This window comes from Octopus sinensis, linkage group LG5 (genome assembly GCF_006345805.1).
Source record: "Octopus sinensis linkage group LG5, ASM634580v1, whole genome shotgun sequence".
NCBI lineage: Eukaryota > Metazoa > Mollusca > Cephalopoda > Octopoda > Octopodidae > Octopus > Octopus sinensis.
The window spans coordinates 29,527,270-29,539,965 of record NC_043001.1 but is presented as its reverse complement, the minus strand read 5'-3'; the positions used below and the strand labels follow the sequence as shown (position 1 = coordinate 29,539,965).

Here is a 12,696-nt window from a genome sequence, read left to right as displayed (position 1 = left end):
GCTTGCTGTGTATGTGTGTTTGTGCCTGCATCTTTATGTTTGTGTTTTCCCCTTCCCTCAGTTTAGTAAAATAACTTAGTTATCATTCAGCTAGTGTTAGGAGCATAAATTGTGACTAAGGTTTGGTGGGAGATTTAAATTCAAAACTTATGAAAACAAGACTTTTGCACTCAGAGCCAGAGCCGGTTTCAGCCGGGTTGATAATGAAAAGGTTAACATTGTCCAGAAATACAGCACAAACTTTTCTTAGGTTTAAGCTCAGAAATGTATGTTGTTTAGTCCAACTGATGCTGGTTTGTTAATATCCCTGTAACTTAGTGGTTCAGCAAAAGTGACCAATAAAGTAAGTACTAGATTTTAAAAAAATAATAGATATTGGAGTTGATTTGTTTGGTTAAACCCTTCAAGGTAGTGCACCAACATGGCCACAGTCCAATGACTGAAGTAAAAGATAAAATATAAAAGATAAATCTGCTGAAATCTGCAATCTGTTGTTAATTGTTTGCTTCAACTTTCTTATATTTTCAGCTTCGTTTAGCAGTATATGATCCAGTGAATCCAGATTTAAAAGGATATACCAATGCCACAGTGAGAGTTGATCTGAATCCCAATGCACCCCAAGTTCAAAGTCTATTTGTTTTCAATATTTCAAGTTCTGCATCAGCCGGTACTATTGTTGGGAATATTTTTGCTTCAGATCTTGATGGGGTACGATAATTTCATTATATTACTCATATTTTTATTGATTTATTTATTTTACTTAGACATGTCTTTTTTCATCCAATTTTTTGTTAGGTTAATTTATTTGTTTATTTATAATTTGGAGTTTATTTCCACTTTTTAATTAGGAAGTCACATATGATCAAGTCACTCAATTGCATTTTTGCCAATTGTAATGAAATAGCCTTGGAACCTAATTTGATATGATGTGGTCTAAACAATCAGAGAGATGTAGCTTGTTCTAAGACTCAATGTAATGTTTAAGAGGAAATTTTCTCTTAAGGTCTAAATCATATACATTAATAAACACATCATTATTTGAACCAATGAAGTTCCTACATTTCCAATTCACCTACTTGAAGTAGCAGCTGAATTATCCTTACATTTCACCCTATCGTTTTAAAGTGAAAACGAGAAGGGCACAGCTGATAATGTAGTCCTAGATACCCCCACAAAAGACAGGATGGTAATGACTAAAACTCCTTTGATCATAGGTCAGGGCCAATCCAGAGCTAAACAACATCAATACTACAACAGCAACTCCCAACGTTCGCTTGTCCCTTGCATGGGAAGTAACTCTCATGTCAACTGTATGTCCAAATTCTGTGCTAGGTTGCTAAGTTATCACAGATAAATCTTGAACAAACATCATTTTCAGAACAACTGAGTTGACATTTTACACGCTTAAGCAGCATTTACTATCAAAGTCTAGATATACAGAAAAATAATAGAGTAGGAAATTGACTGCAATACTGTACACTTTTTCTATGATTCAATATCAGATGATAAGCAATCCAAGAGGGATCTACATGATTAGTCGAGCTGCTAGAAATAGGAGCTAAATCTTCATCAAATCACATCCACTCCTCTCTCATTTTAAAAAAGAGGGAATGTTAGATAATGTAACCTTTATACTCCTGAAATGAGAGGATGGTCAAGGTTGGAAAGCCTTTGGTCATAGGTCTATTTGATCAAGACTGACATGCAGTTAAACAACTCTACGAACAAAAGTATGTAACAAATACTTCTTTTTATCTGTAGTGCTAGTATATTTGTTGTTTCTGCTCATGAGGAATTGCTGAAGCTGTTTAAATGATCCTTTTGAAGCTGCAGAAAACTGAAACATCGTCAGCTAAACTATTGATTCAGTATAATACCATACATATATCATAAGCTTTAAGGCAGTGAGCTGTCAGAATTGTTAGCATGCTGTACAAAATGCTTAGCGGCATTTTGTCCATCTTTACGCTCTGTGGTCAAATTCCAACAGGGTTGACTTTGCCTTTCACCCTTTTAGTGTTGGTAAAATAAGTACCAGTTGAGTACTAGGGGCGATGTAATTGACCTACCCACTTCCCCCAAATTTCAGGTGTTGTACCTATAGTAGAAAGTAATATATCAGAAGCTAATATACTCAGCTGTATGTGGGCTGTTCAATAAGTATCTAGACTGTTGCCATAGTAACGAAGCTAAGGCACACAGATTGAAGCCACTTGCTACAAATTGACCTTGAACTTTGTTGTGCATGTGCACTAAATTTTAACATTCTAGCTTATTTCTACTGTTTATGACAGTGCTTGGAAAGAAGGTGAGTAGTGTGTGATCATTGTAATGATCATGACAGAGACAGTTGAGCAGAGAATCTGCATCAAATTTTGTCAAAAGTTTGTTGCTACCTGCTCAGAGGCCTACACAAAGTTTTCAAAAAGTTTTCATCATTCTCAACACAATCAAAGAGATCTTGTGCAACTGACACCTGGGTGTCTTTTTGGTGAGCTGAAAGCAGTTTTGGCTCATATCCAAATCCTCAGTGATAATAGACTGAACTGAACCGTAACTAATCTGCACATCCTCTGGTAACTCATGGATGGTGATTCAATGATTTCCCCTCACTGCTGCATGCACATCTCTCCATTCTGCTGGTTGTGGCTTTCTCAGAACATTCATCAATATCAGCATTTTTTTGGCCATCTTGTAAACATCTGAACCACTTGTACACTTGTGTGCAGCTCATACACTCTTCTCCATACACTTTCTGCAACTTTGCATAGACCTCTGAGCAGGTATCACCATGACAGCTTTCTCTGTCATGGTCAATGCGATGATCACACACTACACACCTTCCTTCCAAGCACTGCTGTAAATAGTAAAAGTGAACTAGAATGTAAAACTTAGTGTACATGTACAGCAGAGTTTAAGGTCAATCTGTGGCAAGTGGTTTCACTTTGCGTGCTTTAGCTTCGTTACTATGGCCACAGTCCAGATACTTATTGATCAGACCTCATATTCAGCAGTCATAACTATAAGCATGGGGTACTCATTGTGTTGATATTGTTGCTATAAGAATGGGGTACTCAATATGTTGCTATTGTAGGGTGCAGAATTTTCTGGCATTGGCCTTGTTTACAGGTATTTCATCAGTCTTTACCTTATGAGTTCAAATTCCACCGAGGTTGACTTTGCCTTTCATCCTTTTTGGGGTCAATAAAATAAGTATCAATAAAGTAATGGGGTTGATGTGATGGACCTACCCCTCCTGCCAATTCTCAGACTTTGTGTCTATATTAGAAAGGATTGTAATTTTTCTTTTTCAGTGTTATTTAATTTTTCAATTTATTGCTATTATTAAAAGAAACAATTATATATTTCAGGATCAACTGACATTCTCTATGGAAGGAGATCTTGATGACCGGCAAACTTTCTATGTGGCACCATATAATGGCGATATTCTCCTAAAGAAAAGCCTTCAAAAGAGCTTAGCACAATATGTGGTGAGTATAATTTCCTTTAAAATCTCATCATCATCATCATTTAAAATCCATTGTCCATGCTGGCATGAGTTGGATGGTTTGACCGAGCTAGCACATTGGAAGGCTGCACCAAACTCCAATCTGATTTCACATGGTTTTCTATGGCTGGATACTCTTCCTAATGCCAACCACCCCGAGAGTGCAATGGGTGCTTTTACATGCCACTGGCACAGGTGCCATTTGCGTGAAATCTGGCTGCGTTTACATTCCACTGGCACGGGTGCCAATTTGCATGACACTGGTATCTGCCATGACTGTGATTTTACTTGGCTTGCTGGGTCTTCTTCTCATGCACGACATAATGACAAAGGTCTTGGTCATTGCCTCCATGAGATCCAACACTTGAAAGGAACTCAGCCACTTTGCTTCCATGAGGCCCAACACTCGAAAGGAACTAAGCCTTCGCGAGGCCCAACATTTAAAAGATGTTCTTTACATACCACTGGCACAGGTGCACTTGACTTGATGGGTCCTCTCAACCACAGCACATTGCCAAAGGTTTCGGTCACCGGTCCATTGCCTCTGTGAGGCTTAAAGTTTGAAGATCATATTTCATCACCTCGTCCCATATCTTCCTGTGTCTACTTCTGCCACAGTTTCCCTCCACAGTTAGAGATTGGCACTTCTTTACACAGCTGTCCAAGTCTATTAAATATTATTTATTAGAAGTATTATTTATTCACTGACATTCCATTTTAATGATCTGAAATTAAAATAAATGAACCAAAATTAACTAGAAAAAAACAAAAACAAAATAGATTCCAAAATGATTCAAAAATAGAATTCTTGAAAAAAATAGATTCCAAAATTTAAAAACACAATAAATTCCAAAATTAAAAAAAATACGGCAGGAACTTAGTTGCCAACCCAGTACATGACATGAGCACAAGTGAGGTCAGTTTTGCCTTGGTTTTTACAGCTGGATACCCTTCCAAATGCCAACCACTTCACAATGTGAACTGGGCATTTTTTATGTGGTACCAGTACTGGCAGGGTCACCAAGAAGCTTGCAAAACAAGGAATCTTTGAGAGGGAGGGGGCACTGGAGGAGGTGATTTTGTGTCACATGATGAAAGATTAGTGGGTGACAGGGAGACAGGAAGATAGAAACAGAAGTCTTGCCATACAATAAGTACGTATGTGTAAATGATCATACATATACTTCTTCAAAATACGTGAATCATTCAGCTAACATCTGAATGATTCATCCATTGTGTAAATAGTGTTGTAAACATCCATGACTTACATTCAACTAAATCATACATTTTTGGTGAAGCTAATCATGAATGGAAATATTGCTTGTAAGAGTAATAGCAGGCAGTAGCATACCTTGTAAATGCTCTTATAGGGTGGCATTTTGGATCTGTTGTATAAGCTTGTATAAACCCTATTTGTCTGAGGGTTTGGAAGGTGGTAAGCTTAAGGACTGCCCCAGGCAAACACATTCTAGTTTCACTGACAGGCCCTTATTAATCCAAGAATTAAAAGTATCAAAAGAATGAACAGCTTTCGTTTTCTTTATTTATGTAGCCAAAATGGTTGACAGATCAAATAAAACCTTGTAAAAACGTAGGGAAACACTAAAAGGGATCATTGTATATGCATAAACGAATTCAGGAAAATGGATGGAAGCACTCCGTCGGTTACGACGATGAGGGTTCTGGTTGATCTGAATCAACAGAACAGCCTGCTTGTTAAATTAACGTGTAAGTGGCTGAGCACTCCACAGACACGTGCACCCTTAACGTAGTTCTCGGGGATATTCAGCATGACACAGAGAGTGACAAGGCCGGGCCCTTGAAATACAGGTACAACAGAAACAGGAAGTAAGAGTGAGAGAAAGTTGTGGTGAAAGAGTACAGCAAGGATCACCACCATCCCCTGCCGGAACCTCGTGGAGCTTTTAGGTGTTTTCGCTCAATAAACACTCACAACGCCCGGTCTGGGAATCGAAACCGCGATCCTATGACCGCGAGTCCGCTGCCCTAACCACTGGGCCATTGCACCTCCACTCAGGAAAAATAACTATCAATACAATGTTTTATATGCATTCTGATATATAAAGGCATGAAAAAATATTGGTTTCTAATTTTGGCACAAGGCCAGCAATTTCATGAATGGAGTAAGTTGATTACATCAACCCCAGTGACCAACTGGTACTTATTTTATTGACCCTGAAAGGCAAAGCTGGTCGTGGTAGAATCTGAACGCAGAATGCAAAGACAGACGAAATGTCATTAAGCATTGTGCTTTGACATGCTAATGATTCTGCCAGCTCATTGCCTTTAAAAAAGTGGCCAGGAGACTGCTATGAAGACTCGACTTTGTACCTCTCAAGTTCCAGATGATTGCTTTATCCTTTGAGCTATATGGCCCCTGACAAGGTATGAAAAGATATTAATATCAAAAGAGTTTTTTGAATATATGTTTCTTTATTAGCCACACAGGGCTGAACACAGACGGGACAAATTACAAAGTAGAGCTTTTCTTTTTGAAGAGTAAAAAAAAAGTGGAGTAGGTTTTCAATCAAAAGGGATCGTAAAAAGGAAAGAAAAAAAAAACTGATCAATAGGGATCGTGTATCACAGAAATGTCATGATGTAAAGTGTAAAGGGGGAAGCAGATAAGGTTTATCCGTGGAAAGAAAAGCCTACAGAAAAGACCATGGTAACCTCGGTCAATAATGTCACATGTTAATACATTTATTTGCAAGTAAGTAACTCTGTTTTAAATTTTTCCGGGTTCATAGGATTATGCTCAAGGTGGCTTCGTCATTCATACGTGCCATCCTTGCTACATTCACCCATCTTTTTTTTAAACATTTGCTAAACAAAACTTGTCCCCCTCTCTCTCTCTCTTTCTCTCTCTCACCACCTCTCTCTTTCCCTCTTTCTCTCTCTCTTTTTCTCATTTACTACTTTCTTTTTCACTTGTACAGTTTGATGTCAAAGTTACTGATGGAAGCAAAACTGCCAAAACTATCGTTACCATTAATGTGATACCTACTCAGAAACCATTCTTTACCTCTCCACCACCTAATGATGTGACCATCGATGATTCTTTCTCTGTGAATACACAACTGTTTGTTGCCAAAGCTACTCATAGAAACCTAAAGGTAAGACTGCATAAATTTTTCATGCCAAAATTTCTGTTACACATCATTCATATATTGCAAAACTAAGAAAATGGAATTTTAGTATCATTTCGCTACTATGTTATTGTTACTGTATGGTTAGCTGCTGTCATTATTTTATATCTTTGAAATGTTTAACAATCATTAAACAATATCACTTCAAATAAGAATGTCAACACTTAAGACAATTCAGTCAAAATTCTAATATCTAAAAATGCCAAATCATATAAAAAGTTAACCTTAAAAAAAACAAAAAACTTTTGGTTTCTTTAGTATATCTTTTACTCTTTACTCTTTTACTTGTTTCAATCATTTGACTGCGGCCATGCTGGAGCACCGCATTTAGTCAAGCAAATTGACTCCAGGACTTATTCTTTGGAAGCCTAGTACTTATTCTATCGGTCTCTTTTGCCGAACCGCTAAGTTACTGGGACGTAAACACACCAGCATTGGTCGTCAAGTGATGTTGGGACAACAAACACAGACACACAAACACACACACACATATATATATACATATATATACGACGGGCTTCTTTTCAGTTTCTGTCTACCAAATCCACTCACAAGGTTTTGGTCGGCCCGAAGCTATAGTAGAAGACACTTACCCAAGGTGCCACACAGTGGGACTGAACCCGGAACCATGTGGTTGGTAAGCAAGCTACTTACCACACAGCCACTATTCATTTTATTTTTATTAACATGTCTAGTATTTCATTATTTTCTTTTTCTAAACTAGAATTAATCAAGGAAAAAATAACGTGACTTATGGTTTTAAGTCTAGTGAAGGTGCATTGCTCAGTGGTTAGAGTGTTGGGCTCACAATCATGAAGTAGTGAGTTTGATTCTTAGACTGAGCTGTGTGTTGTGTTCTTGAGCAAGACACTTTATTTCACACTGCTCCAGTTCACTCAGCTGTAGAAATGAGCTGCAATGTCACTGATGCCAAGCTGTATCGGCTTTTGTCTCACCTTGAATAACATTGGTGGCATAGAGTGGGGAGGCTGGTATTCATTGGCAACAGCTGGTCTTCCATAAAAGAACCTTGCCTAGACTTGTGCCTCAGGAGGTAGCTTTCTCGGTGCAATCCCATGGTCATTCATGTCCAAAGAGGGTCTTTACCCTCACCTTTTATTAGTCTGGCATTCATCAAAGATATATGTAAATATTCAAATTATACTGTATATGTATGTTGACAATAGGTATAAAAATGTGAAACAGTTGCATAAATCATAAATCTATATTTATGATTTATATATACATTTATTAGTTGTAGATCAAAATTTTTAATCCTTGAATCTCTTATAAATTAGCAAATATCAAACAGAATTTAACTGAAAAATTTTATTTACTTGCCTAATTTACATGCAAATGAATTATTTGAACAATGTGTTAGACTAATGCATTTGAAAGAAACTGTCTCATGGCTAATTGTTTTTTTTTCTCCTTTTGTTTCTTTCTTTCAGCAACAAATTGTTTATGAACTGACTGGAGATTCACATACTCTAAACTATTACCAAATAAATGCAAATACTGGAGATATCTCCCTGAAAACATCACTTCTAACTGATCGTGTAATTTCTTATAGGGTAAGCTACAGAAATAATACATTTTATATTATGATTATATAATTGTAACTAGTTTGTTTACTAGATTCATTAGGACATTCTAAGATTAAAATTTTTTAAATAAAAAAGGAAAGAAAAAGTAGAGACTATAATTATGTTACTTGATAGAGATGTCTATAGCTAAGCTTTTTAGTTTTATCAATTTCCTTTTGGTTTCTATATTTATTCTTTTTTTATACATAATTTATTTCTTGATGCCCCAAATTCATAACCCAATGAATTCACTAGATATATTTCATAGAGATCATGCAGGCATTAAAATTTTCAATTCTTCTCAAAATCCTAGCAATCATAAAATTTGTGTAATCATAAAATTTGTGCAATCATAAAATTTGTGCATGTTTCAGATTCATGGGAGTTTAGAAAATTAGAGCTAATTTTGCCCATAGATAATAGTTCTGAACTATCACAGGTCAAATCCACAGATGTGATATTTATGTCAAAATGATGTGAAAATAGCAATATAGAAGTAAGTGACCTGGATAAATATTATGAAAGGCTTACACCAGATATGAAGTCATTGTTCTAATGTAACTAGACTTCTCCTTTTCACTCATTATTATAATTTTTGCCTAGGCCAACAATTTCGAAGGAGGGGTTAAGTCAATTACATTGAGCCCCAACCTCCCCCAAGTGATCAACTGGCACTTATTTTATTGACCCCGAAAGGATGAAAGGCAAAGATGATCTCAGTAGAATTTGAACTCAGAACATAATGATGGGCAAAATACTGCTAAACATTTCGTTCAGTGTGCTAATGATTCTGTCAGCTCAAAACCTTAATAATAATAATAATAATGATGATGATGATTAAAATAAATGCCCTGATGCAGTACCAGGCAGTTGTTCTCATGGCTGCTGATCTTAACTGATTGGAAGTCTTATCATGTACATTGTTTTGTCTTGGTATAAAAGATGGGCTACAGCAAATATTCTGCTCAATACCACAGACTTGCTTGTCAGTTACTTGACCTTAACCAGTTGAGCATGTTCCTTAGTGGCTGACGATATGTGCATCTCTGATCACGAGCAGAAGTAGTGGGGGAGCATCATAGTCATGTGTTGAGAGGAATTCTTTGTGGTTTGGATAATTCACCTCTGGAAACATGGATGTTTTGTTCAACATCCTTAAACAACCTTTACTCAGGGTCTTTTTGAGCAGGATGGGCTACTTGACCTGAAGAAAATTCTAACTAGGTCCCACCTGCAAGGTCATGTTCTGTTAATCTTGATATGAGATCACTATATCATGCACATATGGTTGTGATGCATGTGCTTGGTATACCTTTATCAGACAGGTAGTCATGATGGGTATACTGGGCTTCGTATATTTTATAATAATAATACTTTTTACTGGAGGCACAAGGCCTCAAATTTAGTGGAAGGGAACTAGTTGATTACATCGATCCTAGTGTTTCACTGGTACATAATTCCTCAGTCTCGAAAGGCTGAAAGGCGAAGTTGACCTTGGCTGAATTTGAACTCAGAAAGTTGCGACAGGTGAAATACTGCTAAACATTTTGTCCGGTGTGCTAACAATTTTGCCAGCTCACCACCTTACTAATACTAATACTAATACTACTACTACTACTACTAATAATAATAATAATAGTAATAGTAATAGTAATAATAATAATAATAATCATAGTAGTAATAATAATAATAGGGTTTAGTTGATACCATTGCTTTTGATTCTTGATTTATCAATCCCAAATGTCAGATTGTTAATTACATTTAAAATTATTTGCTTTTGAAATGCAAATTTTAAAAATATGGTAAAAAGCTATTTTTTTCATTATACATTTTTTATTGAAATGAGCCAATGCATATCATTACAGCTTGAACTCAAAGCCTATGATTCAGCAGAACCAGACAATTTTGCAACAACTACCCTCATCGTTAATGTCAGGCGAAACCCAAATGCTCCAGTATTTTTATCAAGTAGTTATACCAAAGATATCAGAGAGTCTCTGAGTCCAGGTTCATCAGTGCTGAAGGTGTCAGCAACTGACAGTGATAGAGTAAGTCCCAATTTTTCAGACTTTAACTTTACCACCTTCATCATTATTATTCTTATTGTTATCATCACTATAATAGTTACCGTCAGCACCATCACCAACACCACCTGTATTTTTATTACCGTTGAATCTATTGAGCCTTTCAACACTTCTGTTTCGGAATCATCCACAGTTTTTGGCTCCTTTCAAATGGCAAATTTCTGAATTGCTACCCAAGAATGAACTCATTGATACAATACAATCTGCAGACCCAGACAATGATGTAGCTTCAAATTATGTACCCATCTAGTTATTTAGTGGCCTAGTGGTTAGGGTGTTGCACTCATGATCGCAAGATTGTGGTTTCAATTCCTGGACCAGGTGTTGCATCGTGATCTTAAGCAAAACACTTCATTCCACTTTTTGCCTCACTCTACTCAACCATAAAAGAGTAACCCTGTGATGGAATGGCATCCTACCAACAGCTTCTCCATTTTTATTAGTGTTGAATTTGTTGAGCCTTTCAACACATCTCTTTCCAGTATACAAAGGAAAACATCTTTTGCTTGCTTTCTTTTTAAATATATTACAGTTTCTATTTCCTATTCGGTTCTATCTTTTTCCCTCATTAGACTGCGGCCATGCTGGGGCACCACCTTCAAGAATTTTTTTAGTCAAATGAATCGATCCCAGTACTTATTTTCTTTTTAAAACCTGGTATCTATTCTATCGGTCTGTTTTGCCAAACCACTAAGTTACAGGAATGTAAACACACAGCACCAATTGTCAAGTTCTATTAAGGACAAACACAGCCACAAAGACACACACACACATGCATACATACATACATACATACATACATACATACATACATACATACATATATATATGTATATATATATGTATATATTTATGTATATATGTATGCATATATATATGTATATATATATATATGTATATATGTATATATATATATGTATATATATATATATATATATATAACAGGCTTCTTTCAGTTTCCATCTATCAAATCCACTCACAAGGCTTTGGTCGGCCTAAGGCTATAGTAAAAGACTCTTGCCCAAGGTAACATGCAGTGGAACTGAATCTAGAACTATGTGGTTAGGAGCCAAGCTTCTTACCACACATAAAAAATACAGTGAGTTAAATATAGGGAAAAAAAATATTTCACTACTATATAGGATAATAGAGGCAAATGGCCTAGTGGTTAGAGCAGAAGACTTATGGTCAAGGGATTGTGGGTTCGAATCTCAGACTGGGCAATGTGTGTGTTTATGAGCAAAATACCTAAGCTCCATGGAGCTCCAGCAGAAGGTACTGACAAACTTCTGCTGACTCTTTCGCCACAATATTTCTCTCACTCTTTCCTCCTGCATCTAACAGTTCACCTGCAACTGACCAGTGTCCTGTCCAGGTGGGGAATCTCTATGCCAATGAAACTGGGAAACTGGCCCTTAAGAGCCAGGCATGGCTCGAGAAGTAACAAACAACGACATATAGGATAATAAAGCTGATCATGACAGTAAAGTACAGATTAAATAACATAGGTTATTCAGTAAAAGGATTCACTGTGTAAAATATACTGCCTGTATCAGCTTTGACTAGCATCTCTCTGAAAGAAGTTAATAATCAGCTTTCAATGTAGCACAATTTTTAAAAAAATGTTTATTTGAACATAAATCTAACCATGCGTTTTCAAATTGATCCAGTACTATCAAGGACAGATGTTTCTAAAAGGATTCAACCTTGCTTCCTTTTTGGGGGTAGGGTAGGGGAGCACAAACATCAGTTAATTTATCACCTGTTAGTTTTTCTGAGAAGGCCTGTGGAATTAAAAATAACAAGGTTTACAATTTGTAATCAATAATAATAGTGATGATAATAATAATAATAATAATAATAATAATAATAATCGTTTAATGTTCGCTGTCCATGCTAGCATGGGTTGGACGATTTGACTGAGGACTGGCGAACCAGATGACTGCACCAGGCTCCAATCTGATCTGGCAGAGTTCCTACAGCTGGACGCACTTCCTAATGCCAAGTAATAATAATAATAATAATAATAATAATAATAATAATAATAATAATATAATAATAATAATAATAATAATGAGTTTATTGTATACAATGCTCAGATGCACCACAGCCATCAGAAAAAGTAACTAAAACTGCATGAACAGTACATGAAATATCCTCAGGAAGTGAACAGTGAATAAATCCTTAAAAAAAATTGGGTTGAGGGCATTGGGCAAACTGCTGGTGAATATTTCAGGAAGCATGGAAGTTTTGAACTAACAATTAACAACTGATGCAGGAAGCTTATTCCATGTTTCAGCAATTCTGAGCATGAAAAAAATGTTTCTATACTAGCTGAATATGACCTC

At 36.3% G+C, this 12,696-nt stretch overlaps 1 protein-coding gene across 1 annotated transcript in view; it reads left to right on the top strand.

Annotated features, from left to right (window-relative positions):
- The window catches only part of LOC115211772, a 412,137-nt gene that overhangs the window by 304,757 nt on the left and 94,684 nt on the right, over window positions 1-12,696 (top strand). The window contains exons 106-110 of the mRNA XM_036503112.1: window positions 529-708; window positions 3,372-3,491; window positions 6,469-6,645; window positions 8,130-8,252; window positions 10,130-10,312. Of these exons, the coding sequence (XP_036359005.1) occupies window positions 529-708; window positions 3,372-3,491; window positions 6,469-6,645; window positions 8,130-8,252; window positions 10,130-10,312 (783 nt within the window). The remainder of the gene's footprint in view (window positions 1-528; window positions 709-3,371; window positions 3,492-6,468; window positions 6,646-8,129; window positions 8,253-10,129; window positions 10,313-12,696) is intronic.